Source organism: Bombyx mori, chromosome 11 (genome assembly GCF_030269925.1).
Source record: "Bombyx mori chromosome 11, ASM3026992v2".
In the NCBI taxonomy this organism is placed as follows: domain Eukaryota; kingdom Metazoa; phylum Arthropoda; class Insecta; order Lepidoptera; family Bombycidae; genus Bombyx; species Bombyx mori.
Genome location: NC_085117.1, coordinates 7,384,932 through 7,402,182, shown reverse-complemented (window position 1 = coordinate 7,402,182; position 17,251 = coordinate 7,384,932). Strand labels below are relative to the sequence as shown.

General features: G+C 35.3%; 2 protein-coding genes, 1 long non-coding RNA gene and 1 other non-coding gene across 7 annotated transcripts in view; 3 read left to right on the top strand and 1 right to left on the bottom strand.

Annotated features, from left to right (window-relative positions):
* The window catches only part of LOC101744814 (putative 1-phosphatidylinositol 3-phosphate 5-kinase), a 36,806-nt gene extending 22,560 nt beyond the window's left edge, over window positions 1-14,246 (bottom strand). For all 3 annotated transcript variants that reach the window (XM_038013912.2, XM_012695047.4, XM_012695048.4), the window contains exons 1-9: window positions 13,801-14,246; window positions 13,210-13,378; window positions 12,711-12,844; window positions 12,357-12,520; window positions 11,343-11,426; window positions 10,705-10,841; window positions 10,068-10,169; window positions 9,437-9,493; window positions 4,522-4,683 (exon numbers count right to left, since the gene is read on the bottom strand). In XM_038013912.2, the coding sequence (XP_037869840.1) occupies window positions 4,522-4,683; window positions 9,437-9,493; window positions 10,068-10,169; window positions 10,705-10,841; window positions 11,343-11,426; window positions 12,357-12,520; window positions 12,711-12,844; window positions 13,210-13,378; window positions 13,801-14,109 (1,318 nt within the window). In that variant the 5' untranslated portion in view covers window positions 14,110-14,246. The remainder of the gene's footprint in view (window positions 1-4,521; window positions 4,684-9,436; window positions 9,494-10,067; window positions 10,170-10,704; window positions 10,842-11,342; window positions 11,427-12,356; window positions 12,521-12,710; window positions 12,845-13,209; window positions 13,379-13,800) is intronic.
* LOC119629205 (small nucleolar RNA U3) lies at window positions 1,882-2,083 on the top strand. The gene has a single exon (XR_005245254.1). It is a non-coding gene; the product is annotated as a small nucleolar RNA U3 (small nucleolar RNA).
* On the top strand, window positions 6,230-9,024 carry LOC134199663 (uncharacterized). 2 transcript variants are annotated; one of them, XR_009974241.1, is made up of 4 exons: window positions 6,230-6,601; window positions 6,778-6,849; window positions 7,305-7,425; window positions 7,517-9,024. It is a non-coding gene; the product is annotated as an uncharacterized LOC134199663 (long non-coding RNA). The 2 variants fall into 2 exon arrangements; XR_009974240.1 differs by lacking the exon at window positions 6,230-6,601 and having other exon boundaries at window positions 6,630-6,849.
* Window positions 14,247-14,375: 129 nt separating the features above from the next.
* The window catches only part of LOC101745108 (ER membrane protein complex subunit 8/9 homolog), a 6,992-nt gene continuing 4,116 nt past the window's right edge, over window positions 14,376-17,251 (top strand). Inside the window, exons 1-2 of the mRNA XM_004931559.4 lie at window positions 14,376-15,596; window positions 15,884-16,033. Coding sequence (XP_004931616.1) covers window positions 15,384-15,596; window positions 15,884-16,033 — 363 coding nt within the window. The 5' untranslated portion in view covers window positions 14,376-15,383. The remainder of the gene's footprint in view (window positions 15,597-15,883; window positions 16,034-17,251) is intronic.

Genomic DNA, 17,251 nt, shown 5'->3' with positions numbered 1-17,251 from the left:
ATAAGCCACTTCGATAAAGCGGCACGACCTCATGTCGTGAGACATGAGAACCCTCTCATCGTGGCCGCCGGTAACTACATTCCCGATCCTGCGGAAAGAATGGAAAGCAGTCGACGTCGCCCCAAACACGTCATTTCGGATCCTCCCGATCCACTAACGGTGTTTTTAGGTACCTCAAGCACCGGTCATCTTTCTCGTCGAACCCGTCGCTTGCGACGAAGGGCTCGGCGAGAACTCACGACTCGTTATTGATTTGAACGATTCCAATATGGAAATTTTCATATAAGAAATTAACCAAGTGGTTTCCCGACAAACTTGTCAACAACGATAAATTAAAGGCGATAGAGGAAGCTAACTATATTGAAACTAGCGCTGAGTTAGCAGCAGTTGGCAACGTCTGCATCAAAACAATATCGACCTCTTTATCTTTATATCATAGCTCAATCGAACAAGGTTGAAAAACTCGATAAGGGAGTGCCGCACGAACTGAATGTTCGCCAACGCGAGATCGTCAAACCTATTCGGTAAAGTATTTTTATTAGGAATATTAGGGCAGATGTTAGCATATCTTTCAAGTTTGAGTCTCTCCCTAAAGCTCTCCCCTGCCGGTTTAGCCCGAATAGCCTCAAGTCTACTAGCGAATAGGTAGAAAGAAACTGTTACATCATGTAACATGTGCCGTTTTCGTTAAGAGAGTATGAGAGACACATTATATAATTTATGTATCTATCTTTTCAGCTCAGTGATACATTTTACGCTAATCACTACACAGTATAAACCAAAGTAGCTTTCTCTGTTCCTATATCCCTATGTATGCTTAAATCTTTAAAACTACGCAACGGATTTTGATGCGGTTTTTTTTTAATAGATAGAGTGATTGAAGAGGAAGGTTTATATGTATAATAACATCCATTAAATAGTGGAGAAATCAATACTAAATTACAGTTTCCGAAGCGAAGCGAGGGCGGGTCGCTAACTCGCTAGTATATAATATAAAGCGATTTGTTATTTAAATGTGGCCAAAAACAGCGTCAGATATTCGACAGGCAAGTCTGCGATAGGTGACCTACGAGCGAGCGGAAATTAATCACAACGATTCATATCCGATCTCATCACTCGCTGTTCAGTCGAGTCAGTTAAGACCCTTCTGATGGCAATTGAGTCTCACTGCGGTTGTGGTTATGTACTTCTGGTTGTGGTATCTCAATAGCTAGTAATAAAACAGGTCAGAGACATCTATTGACAACATTCGTAAACTTGGCACGTTCAATGACCGCGACTGATGTCATCATGTGACCTAGATTGTGTAACCTTGGTGTGAACACATTAACATAACAAACATCTGCGATACGACTAACCTACAGCTTTCATTTTGCATTGGTATTAGCAAACAAATGAAAATGATCAAAAACATGAATGTCGTCCCTTGATTTTCTTTTATGTTCAGATAATTATTGGGTTGATTTTTTCTTTCTTTTTTTTTCAATAAAGCACGGATACATCTTTAAATTACTAAATGAATAAGGCCAAAAATAAAAATATTTTTGACTCTCAACTATAACTACGGCATAATTCTCATAATTTATTAATGCAAGCTTGTACCATTTAATTAATAGAATAATAATGTTGCCTTTAGATTTTTAAACCAGTTTAATGCACTCAAAATAATAATGGTATTTATTGATAAGGTAAATAACCTCAAATTTATATTGACACGTGTTCCACGCAATCTATTTTCAATGTAAACACGTGTTCACAGCACAATGTATATGCCTTGCGTCACCAATAGATGTCACTGTCAGATTTATGCACAGAAACTGAATCGCGCTGACGAGATATTCCATCGTCGTATGACGTGATTCGTTAGCAACAATTTTCGACAAGACCTTACTTCATAGGATCATTTCTATAGTAAGCTCTTACCGAGAACTTCACACTACGTGAATGATCGACAACCACGATGATGAGGCGTGGCGCGGCATCCTGAGCGTGAGGCAGGCAATGGTTAGCTAACCATTAGCCATCAATGATCGTTCGCTTCCTTTCACAGGGAAGAGTGGGATGTTGTCGCTATCTGAGTGGTTATATTTATTAACTTTTTATATGTGGGTCTCCTTCCCTTTCCATCTTGAACCGTAGCAAACTTTGCTAAATTTGGGCGACTGAAAACAGTGAAATGTAGTACTGTATTAGCATTCAGTAGCAAGGATGTTTTCTGACTAAATAATTTAGATTTAGAAGCCTAATTATAAACGCATTTAGTATTTTAAAATATGACAGATTAATAAGTGTTCTTTGTTTGTATCCGACATCTCAATAAACCAGGCTTAGCCCCAAGGTTTTGGCACAAGCTCGAAGGTTAGGTCAGATAATGATTTCAGTCGCGTAAGGACGTTTTAGTTTGTTTTTACTTCCGAATAAAAAGTAGTTATACCTTTATTTAATATGCCAGACATGTTTCAGGGATAATTTTTGTCAGCAGAGGTTGGGATATTAAAGAACTAAATTTTAAATCTTGATACGAATTTCCTGTTGCAAAAAATCTTAATGTTACAACCAATCTTTCTTTTGAACTTATACTATCTCGTAGGATAGTATCCTGCTTTTGAATAAACGGTGTCACTAGGTCAAACGATCTCGAATCCATTCGTTGATAATTTCTGAAGTCTGCTGGTTCTAAATCACTCATAATGTTCATATTTGCTAACTTTCCGCGCAGCAATAAATATTTCTTTACTCATATTCTTATTTTTATTTAACTGAGCCGACAGCGAGGGTACGCCAAGACCAATTTTTTGTCGTCTAGACAATACTGGGGCTATACTCGGACACACACGACACGTCCAACTTCGTCGCGTTTAAATTGGCAATTGATTTAGTAACTGAATTAAGAACAGTGTAATCAGAAGCTTCTAAATTTGCTTCTGAATTGTCTACTAAATTTAGCCAAGTGTAATAAGCCTTTCAGTGTCATATTGAAGATAGGATTCTCGTGGATTGGTCAACAACACCTAAGGAAAATTTGTTTGTCATACCTATACTACTAGTAGCTGCAAGCTCAAGAATTTTCGATTTGGCATCAGAGAAAAAATAAACAAATTATTGTAAATTTCAAACTTTTGTTAAATTAAAATCTGATGCGTGGTGTCACCGCGTTCGACGTGTATAATATCGAGTTAAGAATTTAACGTACTTCTTTGATAGTGAAATTATGAGTATTTCACCTTCGATTTTATGCGAATTTTGCAATGAGTATTTAGTCTGCGAGCAATCAACGTCAACCACATTGCCATCAGGCGACACCACAGCGGCGTCGCGTGAGCATATCTTCGAAACTTCGTGAGGGTAATCGCGTCGGAGAACTAATAATTTAGAGATTAGTAAATGTTAACAGTTTTTAATTTTCCCTATAATGTCAAGAAAGACAGGAGACAAGCCAAGTAATCCGAATTAGCGCTTCCGACGCTCAGCGAATACATTTTTTACGAGATGTACGGACGGCAAACTGCTACATCTTAGGAAAGTGTGTAATCTTGAATGTTCAACGGTGTTCAGGTGATTTTTTAAGGACAACAAAGCAGGATAGTTGTGACATACTCGCCAAAATCGACACTATCATCGATTTTAGAAATTGGGAATGATGTCATGTTTATAACACGGAACGGAGCTAATGGCTCTATCACGATCAAAAAATTAAATGTCTTTGTTTTTTTCCCTACCTATTCTCTGGTAGCCGAAGGGGCTAATTCTAGCTACGCGCGGACGGGTAGGTGAGTTCACGGGCTCAACCTCAGACAATTTGCTAACACCAGCCCTAGCAAGAGCAGTGCTTCGCAGAATCTACCACCGGAACAGAATCGCGACCCACAGAAGATCCGGCGAGAAACTCAGTGGGCTGATATTTTTGTCAAGCCAAGAGGAATATCTCTACACTGGAAACTAAAACATTAGGGTCAGAAGAAAACAAACTCTCATTATGCTGTCCTGTTCATTATCAATCTATATGTTTTTTGAATTGCCAAGCTTACGGCTCACCTGATGGGGAGTTACCGCCACTCGTGGACGTAAGCAATGCCGGGGGTAGAGTCAAGCCGCTGCCTAGCGTATGATGGGTAAACTCAATTTTTGTCATTTTTGAGAAAAATCTGTTAATCCATGACGCGGAAGATATTTTCTGTGACTTAAGATCAAGATCAGAAGCAATAACAACATCAGGATAAAGGGCGCTTTTGAAGATACACCTTGATGTTAACAGCCGTCGATACTCTGTTGATCCCACAGCTGATCTCCCTTCTCTCTCTCCTGCTAAATTATTCATATTTATAAGTGGTTGGGTAACCAAACAATCCAATCCATTTTGCCCTGACCGTTGAAATAGAAATGCAAAAAGCAATGATGATAGCTGTAAAATTTTCAAAGTCAATTATGTATTGTTTACAAAAATTTCATATTAAGTTTCCTAGATACTAATAATATGAACTGTGTTTTTTTTTAAATGATAATTAAATAGGTGCGGTTTACCTAAATTGATGAGGTCGGCGGCTCGTTGGCACAGGGGCAGCAGCACGTGCAGCCAGGCCGCGGAGAGGCCGCGCCGCGCCGCGCACTGCCGCAGCAGCAGTCGGAGGTGTTCCTCGCCGGAGCACCAAATCGCGCGACATACGTTACTCGATTCATTGTACTCTATGGAAGATAATAACCTTATAATCTGTTCGACTTTTTGGCGGGAACGCGAGGGGTGAAGTTGTGTGATTTGTTTTATTTTGTCTATTTAGTGTTTCTTCGGGTTTACATGTGTAAAAACGGTGGTTTATTAACTATTTACTATCTGTGAAAGTGCACAAATATGGGACAATGAAACAAAGCCGATAGACGTAGCTTCTCGGGATCCTCCGAAAAGTCCACTGAAAAAATCTCAGTAAATTACCACCATTTTACTGAGATATTTCATCCCATATCATCTCATCTCATTTCATTTAATTTCATCCCAGTTGATTAACATCTCAAATTAATCATCTTCATTTCATTTCATTTCACTCCATATTATCATTTTTCATAAAAATACGAATATAAATTAAAATAAGACTTGACTTAAAGGTCTTAGTTACCAGGTCATAAAATCCCAAAAAAAAATGCAATCTGTCCATGAGAATATTAGGAAAATAAAATCGAAATGTTATTGGGGGCTATGTGGGTCCGTATGGACACACGGATGGGTGACATAATCCTGCCAATTTTCACCGTGAAGCACTCATACGTTCCGGTTTGAGGGACAGCCATCTCAATGCACCATTCACGCCATGGTGTCCTATGGATACAATTAAAACAAAAACCTTACACTTGGGAGAATTCATATACAAAAAAAATTAAGATCAGGCCAACCGCACACCCCTATGTCCGGAGCAGGGGGGTGCAACTCCCATACAAAGGAAAAGAACATTCAACTAGCGTCATCTTTAGGAACCGGCGAGGTCATTTTTGAAACGTTTTGGCCTTAATGAACTAATAAACTCACTAGATGGCAGATACGAGTTCTGACTCAATAAAAAAGGTTAGCGTACTTTGAAGCAGTGCTTCCACTTTTAGGGAATTCTCCCTTTTTTAGGGAAAAATAGCTGATATTTTGGATGATAAAGACAATTTAAAAAATTCCAGGATTTAGGATATTTCGGGGTAAAAAGCAAAGCCTAGTATACTAGTAACTGTTGTGAATTTTAAAATAAACGATAATTAAAGTAGAACAATGAACATTTTATTTTATGGAGAGAGAATGACATTAAGTCGAGTTGACAAGTAAAAGAATAAAACAGAGTTGTGTATAAAAACTATAAAGAAGGTTTGATTCAACAGTAACCCTCTAGTAAAGTAAATCATAGATTAAGCCACTGCTTTTTTCTTAGGGATTCCCCAGAATCCCAATAAGTATAATCCGCCGAACTTTTATTTACCTATTTTCGTTGATGTCACCAGAACTTACTTGTATTGTAATATACAGGTACTTCATGTACCATGAAAGATTATCATGGTAATTTCATTTACGAAAACCTTGTAATTGTCATTTCACTTTTGCTAGCAGTTCCTTCTTCAAAGACTGAGGTGGAAAGATTATTCAGTGTTCTCAAATGTAAAAACTGACAAAAGAAACAGGCTTTCTAATAAAACCCTGAACGGCTTGCTTCATAGAAAGTTCCCAACTTTGCCAGCAAACAATTGCTCACTTTTAGAACCGAACAGTGTTAAGTTGTGTGCAGCAAAAGAATATAAAAGCAATGCGTCGACTTCCTTGAAAATTCTAATCCTATAGATCTATGATCTTCTGGGGGCGTTTATATTATATATACCTACATTAAATAATATGCTGTGGTTTATTTTCTGTATTTTATTTATGCTTTCTATATAAAGGATTTATGAAAGTTGTCTAGGAAATTTTAGGGAAAATTCAAAAGAAACTAGGGTAAAATGTGTTAAAAAAAACGTAAGTGGAAACACTGCTTTGAAGTTTTCAAAATTCCAGGGCCGTAAAATAATCTCAAAAAAAAAAAAAGTTTTCAAAATGTCGTAACGATTTAATTTTTTAAATCGTTTTTTTTTTTGTCTTGGTGTGAGTTATTTTACGTTGTAGTATTAATTTAGAGCATGTTTTAGCTTTATGAGAATATTAGACGATTAGACATTGAGAAACTCCGTTTTGAATTCTCTTTAGACATAACTTGGCTCCAATACTTTTTTCTTCGTTAGCGTTTCGTAAGCCTGTGTAACTATTTTCATTTCTTACAGAAAGTTTATTATTAAAAATCAGCATGCCTCGAAGAACGAAAATGAAATGCTATTTCGGATGCCTTGATAACGGTGAGTTTACACTATTTTCCCGGTATATTATTTGCTAACAGAATTATTATTCATAATATAATTAAATGAATTAGCACCAACTAATGGTCCTTCCTATTTCTGCTGCCTAGCTATCATATATGTTAAGTTTGATCAAAACAGTCGGTATTAAGTCTCGTACTATCACACACACACCTCAGATAATAAAATTGTCTCGAATGGGTGGAAGTATTTATGTTTTGCAACTCAGCGTATTATATGCTTATTGTCAAGTGGGCCCGAACTAGTTTTTTGGAATGATCAATCAGTCATGCTTTCCTGTTTAAATAAAATACAGCACAATTGATTTCACATCCAAAGTTAGATGATTGCATTCACGTTTTGTTTCCTGGTGTTTGATAACCAAGTTACACCAAGTGGCCTGTGACCACGTTCATCCTTCTACCCAATATAAAATAATGTTTTTATTTTTGTAGACAAAGGTTTGATAATGACAAAATTTTATGGAAAAATTATAAGGAGCACTAAAATGTCTGAAACATGAAAAGATTGATGCACTATATTTGAACCAGAACGTGTTATGTAATATATTAATTTGTAAGTATGATTACATTAACACTCAATTTTTCATGGTCGTATTTTTTCAATATTTGTTACATACTTAAGATACTTTGTTTCTCCGTTTCAGAAGAGAAACTGATTCAGCAAGGAATGTGAACTCTCAAGGGATCTTAATTTTTTTTTAATATGTTTATAATTTTTAAATTAATAATTGAAATAGTTCTTAAGAACTAAATTGTTTGTTTTAAAATAGGTTGTTTAGTTCTTATAGTTATAATACGTCTTATAGTTACGTTTGAATAGTTGTAATTAGTAAGTTAGTAATATATGAAAATACTGATATAAATTTTTGTAAATAACCTTTTGTAAATTCTACGAGAAGATGATTTTAATTAATGATCAAAAGTCAACGGTCTTCAAAAGCATTATTTGCAATTATTTAGATTAACTGTGGAATATATTTGCTAAGTTGTGTTTTCTGTATGAGCAGATATAAATGAAAATGCCCAAACATGATTATGTTTCTTACATTTTCATTATGTGAAATCAATATGCTTGTGACTGAGTATATTAATAATTTATTAAAACTTCAGTGATAGCAACCCTTATGCACTGCTGAAGTTTATAAGCACTGGTGACCACTTATCATGAGCCGGGTTGCGTGCTCATCTGCTGTTGAGTGCAATAAAAAATTTCGAAACCATTTCTATTATTTAGATGTAATATTAATGTACATTTAATTTGGATTAAAAGATAAATTTACATTTTATGTTTGCATGTGTATGTTTATAATTCATTTGCATGTAACGAACATCAGCTTCTTTTGTGACAAAATGCAAACTAATAGTTTGTAATTAATGTAATTAACTTTAAGATGATTTTCTTTCAATCTGCTGTTTGTTTCATCTAGTATTACCAAAGCTAAAGCATCAGAAACGTCAGAATAGAAATAATTTAGATAGGGAATAAAAGTATAACTAATGTAATCATGTCTAAAATTACTATAAGCGTCATTAAGTACAAACTATCAATATTTAAGAGTACTTTAAATCATCATTACATTTTTTAAACATTTTTTGTTTTTTTTTGTTTTTCAAATCATGTAACAAAACGTTTGTGCAGAACAAAATGTCACATGTTATGAACATGATTGTGGGTTAATCGTTTCTTAAATTTCTAAATATTTATAAGAATGCTAAGATTATTTTAGTATTCAGTTTAGTGTGTGTATTATCTCTACAATGCTAGTTTAAATGACAATTATTGTATGACGAAGCATAGGTAGTGTTTATAGATGTAGTATTTTCATACAAGGTCATGATCTGTCATGATCAACTTTAAGCAAGAACTGCTATCGTTAAGAAACAAATTTATTAAATTTAATTCAAATTGTCTACTATGTTTGTAATGGAAAGCTGACATGTTTATATTTCGCACAAATGACTTAATTGACATTGAATGATTTGATTATCTAGACTTAATTAACTTTTAGATAACTTTCGATTTAATGTGTACGCTAGTAGGATTAATCTAGAGGAGTTATTGTTATTCGAAATTTTATACAATTGTACGTTCATACAATCTTTTAACAGAAAATTGTTTGTAATATAGGGAAATTAAATAGCTTACAGAGAATTACAGCTTTTTATTTTAAAAAACTGTTTTCTCTCTGTATGAAAAGATCTTATCGATTAGAATGCTGAACATAATCAAACATTCCTTAATATCTCATAAGTACTACCGGGAATTTCAGCGATTCTAAACGATAAGATTTTTTCATAAAGAGAGTTATTAAAAATATTAAAATTACTAAAAAAGCCATCTGGTGGGGGGTAGGGAGACTAATAATCGACCGTAGCGACGCCTGCTGGACCGGGCTTTAACTAAAGCAAAAATAAAAATGAGAGTTGCGCATCTATCTCGAATATATTAAGTGTATAATCTATGGTCCGGAGATATACTAGCTCATAATTATCGCTTGAGACAGCTGATCTGTTTTCAGATAGGTCAATGACCCGATCGTTGTATAACATTTAAATGAGACTACCTTCATTGTGTTCAACAGCTGGAGTTTCGTCTTCGCTCGAAGAAGGCGCCCGTTGTTCTAGGAAGGAGCGAAACGTTAACGACATTAACTGTGTGCTCAGTGCGAGTTTTTTAACTTCTCGATCGCGTAAAAGTTTACTCAAATTGGTATACATTATTTCTGGTCTAAATAAGGCCTAAATAATTTATAGACACTTAAGATATAACACGTAGTGAAAAAGCTCACTGCTCACCTTGTGCTAAGTGGTGACCCGAACCCAGACCTCATGACATGACTGTCGCCATCCAGCTTGATACATGAGGTCTAAATCTCAACTATAACGTATAGCGGCTATTCTTACTCTCTAAATCGGACCGAGCACCTGATTCAGTCAATATCAATCGTAACTACTTTGCTTAATTGTTTTGTAATCAGTTTCCGGTTATCAATCGATATTTCGACCTTATGACTAGAGGTGTATGGCTGTAATTCTGTTGCACTGTGTATAGAAGCTTATGAGTCAAGTGGCCCTCGGCATAAAGTTACATGAGCAGGGATTTCCGACACCGCGGCATAATGCGGTATGGAGGCGCGGCCCAATATCCCAGTTTTAAGTTTCTGATTTCGCTGAGGATAAAGTCATAAATCTAACCTGCTTTATTTGTTTTGATGAGCCGGGCCGAGCTGTCGTCTAGATTTAGATCCAGGCAGTAAGACGACACGCTCTCAACGATTCGAGTGCATTCTTCAGCCGCTGTAAAATAAATTATGTTTCAAAATGATGATTGAGCAGTCATTGTCTTTGTTGTACTTGTACTCCACAAGTAGCCCTGAAACTGCAATACTTTAAGACAAATATGGAGTACAAGAAGCTGCAGGGCCCTGAAACTGCGATACTTTAAGACAAAGATTTTTTTGTATGAAAACTAGCGACATCTTGTAGCGCATGCTCCTAAGCTTATATGTTGTTAAAGTTAAGGCATTTAATTATTGTATAACTAAACACAGATACCTAAAATTTTTATAAATCATACAAGTCTTTATTTGTTATAGACAAATTGATTAAATTTTATCAATTTGTGGTTTCTGAAAATTTACAAAATCTTTCATTAAAAATAAAATAGAGGATAGGTGATATGATACTGCCATCCACGGGCACGGCAATGAAAAACTATTCGAAGCGAAACCATCTAGTGGCCAACGCCCGTGAGCATTTTTGTTGAGTGCTTAAGTTAGTTATCTATAACTAATTTATGTGTATTATCTATGAGTAGCTGGTTGGCACTGACGGGGCTGGTCGTGGGCGAGGGTCGGTAGTTCGGCCAGCGGCCGGTACAGCGCGTAGTCTGCAAAGTGAGGGTCGGGAGTCGCGCCCTGCACGTAGCCCGCACTCAGCAGCGCCTGGCACACGCTCGTCGCCTGGGCTCTGGGAACAATTAATGACGATCCACCTACAGTTTTTTAATTTTTTGCTTGGATGTATGGATGAGCTCACTGGTGTTAAGTGATTACCGGAGCCCATAGACATCGACAACGTAAATGCCGCCACCCATCTTGAGCCATGAGACATGAATGTACGGTCTCACTTTTAACAGTACAACGGCTGCCCCACCCTTCAAACCGAAACGCATTACTGCTTCACGGCAGAAATAGGCAGGGTGGTGGTGCCTATCTGTGCGGACTCACAAGACGTCCTACCACCCGTAAAATCATAAATGCATCATCTACATTAATATACAAATGTCCAACTTTAAAGGTGCTGTATATTTTATATCAATAAACTTTTATCTGCGGTCTATATGCTGAAGTAGCTGCATTGAGCCGACAGCCACTGAACTTACCGACCAGGAGGCCCGGATTATTCTGCCACACATCAACCTCACAATCGTTTAGGCTATTTAGCTAATGATTAATATCGAATGTTTACCTCGTTTTATTACTGGTGTTGTCCATAATCCATTGCATTATGTCGCATCCGCGCCACACTCCGTTGTAGCGTACTAATCGATATCTGAAAGGTTCAACGTTTTTACTGTCAATAAAAGCCAGAAACTGTTTTACCTCCTACCCATCAAACCTCCTTCGAAACATGTATAATCTTGTAATGATGTGTTTTTTACAATAAAGAATGTTATCCAATGGAATTGTCCAACATAAAATTTAATTCACTTAACCTTTGCATGCATTCAATACATATTTTGCCTGTATCTCGCTGTGTGGAGTCAGCGCTCGGTCAGAATATCCTCGTTTTCAATTTTGACCGATAATATATCATGTCTTCACTCATAGCCTTCTCTCACATATCCACTTTCACACAGTCCAAATCTCATTAAGATGACCGATCCTCACATTATTGTTACATTTGAGTCGACTATTATCAAAGGCGGCAATATGACTTTTGGACAATGATTGGTAAATCAGAAAAACGAATTATTGACTTTGTATTCCACTGGCAGTCACAAAACTCTTCGGAACGACATCTTAGATAAATAACAGGTTAACTATTAAACTTTATTTAATGCAGGTTTTGAACCGTATTCTTTGAAGGAGACGATTATATTCAAATCAATCTGTATTGACATATCAATAAAAAAAAATTGTCCAAATGCACAGATTGCCACCTTTGATAATAGACGACTCATTTATATTACAGTCACATTCTCATTACATTATAATACTATTTAAATAATGAAGTTAACTTTAACTAAAACAAAACAACAGTGATCACAGCACATATTATAGCAACGACTAATTGTGTAAAATAATGGTTCAACTATGCTCTATTCATTGCCACCATTCATAAAATTAAATGATGATAGTCACTCATAATATCCTCAATTGCTTTTGAAGGCTATAGGCATTGTTTTTAAATTTTTAAGACGCTGATGATGCATATGTCATTTACACAAGTGGTGGTAAGAATAAAAATTTACTGTCTTACCGATGTTGTTGTGTAGGCAACGTAAAAGATAATTGCCTGAATATATCATGCAAGGACTCCTTCTGAGTTGTACGTGGTTCCGTACGTTCCTCCTGCTCGTGAGAGAACATGAAATGTTCACGGGTCTTGTTCAACTGCTGCCCTTTGTGTTCTGGGAACTTCATCTGTAATTGTATATGTGAAAATGTTCAATTTAGATCATCAGTCACATTTACAAGGTTCAACAAGTTTCCTTCAAAACAGATTAGACTCTTGAATTTATAGTTCGAGTTAAAAAAAACTGTGATATTCAAGATCATGAAGGACACACACACATTTAAATAAATTGATTCCCAATTATTAGAATGAACAAACCTGCAGATTTTCCTGCAGTGTTCTCAAATCAGGTGATATATCTCCAGTGAGATCATTCTCTTTCAAATAGCTGAGCACAACGTTACAACAGTAGTTACAAACTCGGAGACCACCAGCACATCCGAATATATGGCCTAAAATTATTGAAAGGGTTGTTTTGATTATTAATTGATAATATATTTTTATATAACTGTTGTGTTTTGTCAGTTACTTATTGTACACTATTTAACAGGAGTTTAATGTCACACGAAAATTAAATAATTTGCAAAATGAAAACTTTAATCTGTCAACATTGTGTATCTATTTTTTGGCTTATTATTATTATGACCCTATGATAGTTTTAAATTCGTACATGTCACATGATAATGAGAGCTAAATTAAGTACTGTTACTGTTATACATACTTGAATACTCTGACAGTAACAATTAAGAATTAGATTTATTAAATAATTTGAGTGCTCTCTGTAGGCCTTTTTTGTAAAGTTATTTCATAAATCTACCTGGAACTCTTTGACTGCAGCACCTGGAGCAAAAGATCTGTCCACAGACTCTGCAATGGTGGCGTCTTCTCAAAGCACTGAATCTGGTTGCACACTCATAGCATTCACGAGAAATATCATCTGGCATCCAGTATCGGGCTAGTTCAGTGTCTGCATATCTTGTGCCGTTCTGGAGGTAGAATTGATATCTTATAATGATAAAATGGATTTGGTTCACAATATAAATATGGAAATCATTTCCATGCAGAGTGAAGAATTATCAATAGATAAATAAATAAATTTTACACATAAGTTATGTAGTCAACGACAATGTAGTTTTTTTTTAATTGCTAGATGGGTGGACTAGCTCACAGCCAACCTGGTGTTACGTGGTTACTGGAGCCCATAGACATCTATAACGTAAATGCCGTCACCCACCTTGAGATATTAGTTCTAAGGTCTCAGTATAATTAAAACGGCTGCCCCACCCTTCAAACCAAAACGCATTACTGCTTGACGGCAGAAATAGGCGGGGTGGTAGTACCTACCCGAGCGGACTCACAAGAGGTCCTACAACCAGTCACAGTGACAGTTAACAAAAATTACGCTTACACCAGATCCCAGGGCTACTAAACTTGTTATTCTTCTCAACACATTAGGAAGACTACGCCCCTCCAACTCGAGAGCATATGACCCAGTTTCCGCCTTATTATCGTCATATTCATGTTTAATTTGTTCTGCAGACGCGGTTAAATCTCTATTATCAGCAGCATTTTTATCTTGGGGCACTTCACTAGCCTCACTAGGCGAGAATATCGGAAACTTTAATAGTTTATTGAAAAACGTTGACACACCACTCTGGGTGGATTCGGGCTCAAATCGAGGAAATTCAGTTAGCTGAGACGTGTCGTATTTATCCATTGTAGATATTAAGAGAATTTACAGCAAATAAAAGCATTTAGATTTGTTTATTTACATGCAAGTAACAAATATGCAGATTTGCAGAACAAAACATTAAAATTTGTAGTTGTGACATTGTGACACTTGACAGTATTGAAGCATGTTGTTTTTCTCGTTTGAAAGGACAATGAAATTAACTTCCTTAGAGAAAAGTAGTTGCACAATTGGAGCGAAGACAGACTTTAAGATCAAAGTTATGTGGATTAAAAATTTCTCACGAACAATGTATTTTGTCGTTACTAGAAAAACCTTTTGAAGTTTCGAGTATTATGGGAAACGTTTATGTAAATTTGGTGGTGTACAATAAATGATCTCGAAACTTGTTCCCAAAAGAAACCACAAATTAATTTGGTATTTGCCTGAAAGCTTTACCAGACAACTTAATCATGTCAATACGTTTTAATTTAAATTACACGTTTCATTATTTCTATATAGTCATAACAATTATTTTAAAGATAAAGCTTTAATTTGAGCACTTTGTTTTAAACCTTATTTACTATTCATTTAGAGGTCATATTCTTTTTGCTTATTTAATTAGACAAATGAAACAAAAGTAGTTCAATAGATTCTAATGTTGTATCAACATGTCAAAGGACATTTTGGCGGAAACACGAGGAGCAAAGGTGTCTCAGTTGTTTTATTTTGTTAATTTAGTGTTTCTTCAAGTTTAAATGTGTAATAAAGATGGTTTATTAACTGCTTAGTATCTAGGAAAGTCCAAAATGTCAGAAAATTAAACAGAGCCACTGAACGTAGCTTCCTTGGTTCTTCTAAAAAGTTTTAGTGAAACCATCATTTTACTGAGAGTATCTCATCCCATATCATCTCATTTCGTTTAATTTCTTTTGTTCTTAGTTGAGTTAATGATAAATGTCTTAAATTAATCAACTTCATTCCATTTCACTCTATGTAATTTTCCATAAAATAGAAAATACGAAAGATGTATGGTGTGATACTTTCGCCTTTCTAGTTGGAAAATAGACTTTAATGATTTGTACTGGTGTCTGCTACTGTCAAAGTGTCAACATTAGTATTAATTTATTGGTTTTCTTTCTTGATCAAAACCAGTGAAAGATATGTGCATATCGTTATAAAGTTAGATTAATAAAAAGAAAATACGATAATAAGTTAATTGTATATAAATATTTTCTTGAATATTATTAATGAAAATATATTATTGACTGTACTTGATTCAATTAATAGTACTTACAGCCCTTGTTAGTAATAACCATAAAATGAGTGAAGTATCAATTGAAACCGGAGCCTACGCTAAAATAATATTGCACGCCGCTAAGTATCCACACTGTGCTGTGAATGGTGTGCTTCTTGCTGATGCCGGAAAGACTAAGGAAGGTGGCAGGAACCAAAGTTTAGATATCGTTGATGCTATACCACTATTCCACCACAGCCATTACGTCTCACCAATGGCCGAAGTAGCACTCACACAGGTAAGTTATCTAGAACTTTAGTCAAAATTGCCTATGGGGACCTTTTCTTATTTTATATTGCTTTACCATCTGCAAAATAAATGTGTATACTCTCTTCATAATAGCACATAAAAGTTGAACAAAAATATGTATTTACGATAATAGTAAAAACTCCACAAGGATGCAACATACGAACTAACTTAAAGATGATAAATGCAAGCTAACAAACTTAACATTCATTTAAATATATTGTATTTGATGAACTAAACAGGAACTAACATGAGCCTTATCTGGAACCGATATTTCAGATTGAAACCATAGCTCAATCAGAAAACTGTGTGATAGCTGGTTACTATGCAGCCTGCGAGAACTTCCGTGATAATATTGTTGAAAGATGTCCAGGGTTGAAGATAGCTGAAAAGATTGTTGAGTATTTCCCTTCTGCTGTGTTCATTGTGGTGAGTGTACATATCGACACCTCCTACGTATATTATCGTAACCAACAAATTTACGAAAATGACATTTTTAGATTTTCAAATACTTTATAACATCGTTTATCGTTTCATCTAATAAAAACTTTTTTATTTGCAATAGAACCAAAGATATTGAGAGTGCATATTGTCGTATGTTCATATTTACCGTAGTAATATATCGTATAGTGCAGTTAATGTGCTGTACGCGGGAGACGAGGGATCGTTTAGCCGCGCGAAGGAATGGTAAGTAGTAGTAACGATTGAATACGCTGGAGAGGAGCACCAGAGCAGCTAATATCACATTTTTTAAAAATGTACTGATTTATATTATTTAATGGACAGTAAGTATAAGATTAACTATCAACTATATCATCTAGGTCAAAACGAATGATTGATGCAGTAATTAAGCCGGTAAAACAATGTGATAATTTGATTGGCAAAAACCGGTAAACGCTATTAATTCAACTTATAGTGATGATGTGTGTACATCCAACCCTTTTGTGGAGAATGCTACGAGAGTACAAGGTAATTTATATGTTTTACAATATGAATAATGATTTTATGATTTATTTAAAATATAATAATATGAAATAGTATAATACCCACAGTAAAATATCGTAAGTATATATATACTATACTATACGTTGAATTTAGATCCTTCTCCAATATCGTAAGTAAATACTTACGATAGTTTACTATTGAAAAAAATATAAACGAGTCCTGTATCTGTTCTTACGATATTTTACGTTGGAATTTCCTATACTTTTTTTATCCTATGTCACACTTAAGATATTGTACTTCGATATGAAGCATAACTTACTATCGTATTCTTTTCAAAAAATCTCAATAAAAAGATATTTTTGTTTTTCTTTTACACAGTTACCGCCCCTTTTTGACGCAGGTATTGATGAGATAAACCAATAGATGGATTTGTCCTATTTTGGGTCCTATGTGTCATATGAACTGTAGACTAAAATGGTCAACGAAAATGAGTGATGATGAAAGAATATTGATTTTCAATAGGCTTTAAGATTTAGGAAACCGTGAAAAGCAGTAAGCCTTTATTGAAAACTTGGTTGTCAAACAAAAAAACTAAGGATTTTCACTGATATGGAGTCTAGGCGTAGGTTTACTTTGATATATAGATTCCCAAGGGCTGTTTTAGACGACCAGGAAAACTATTTAACTGTGTACAAGAAGATG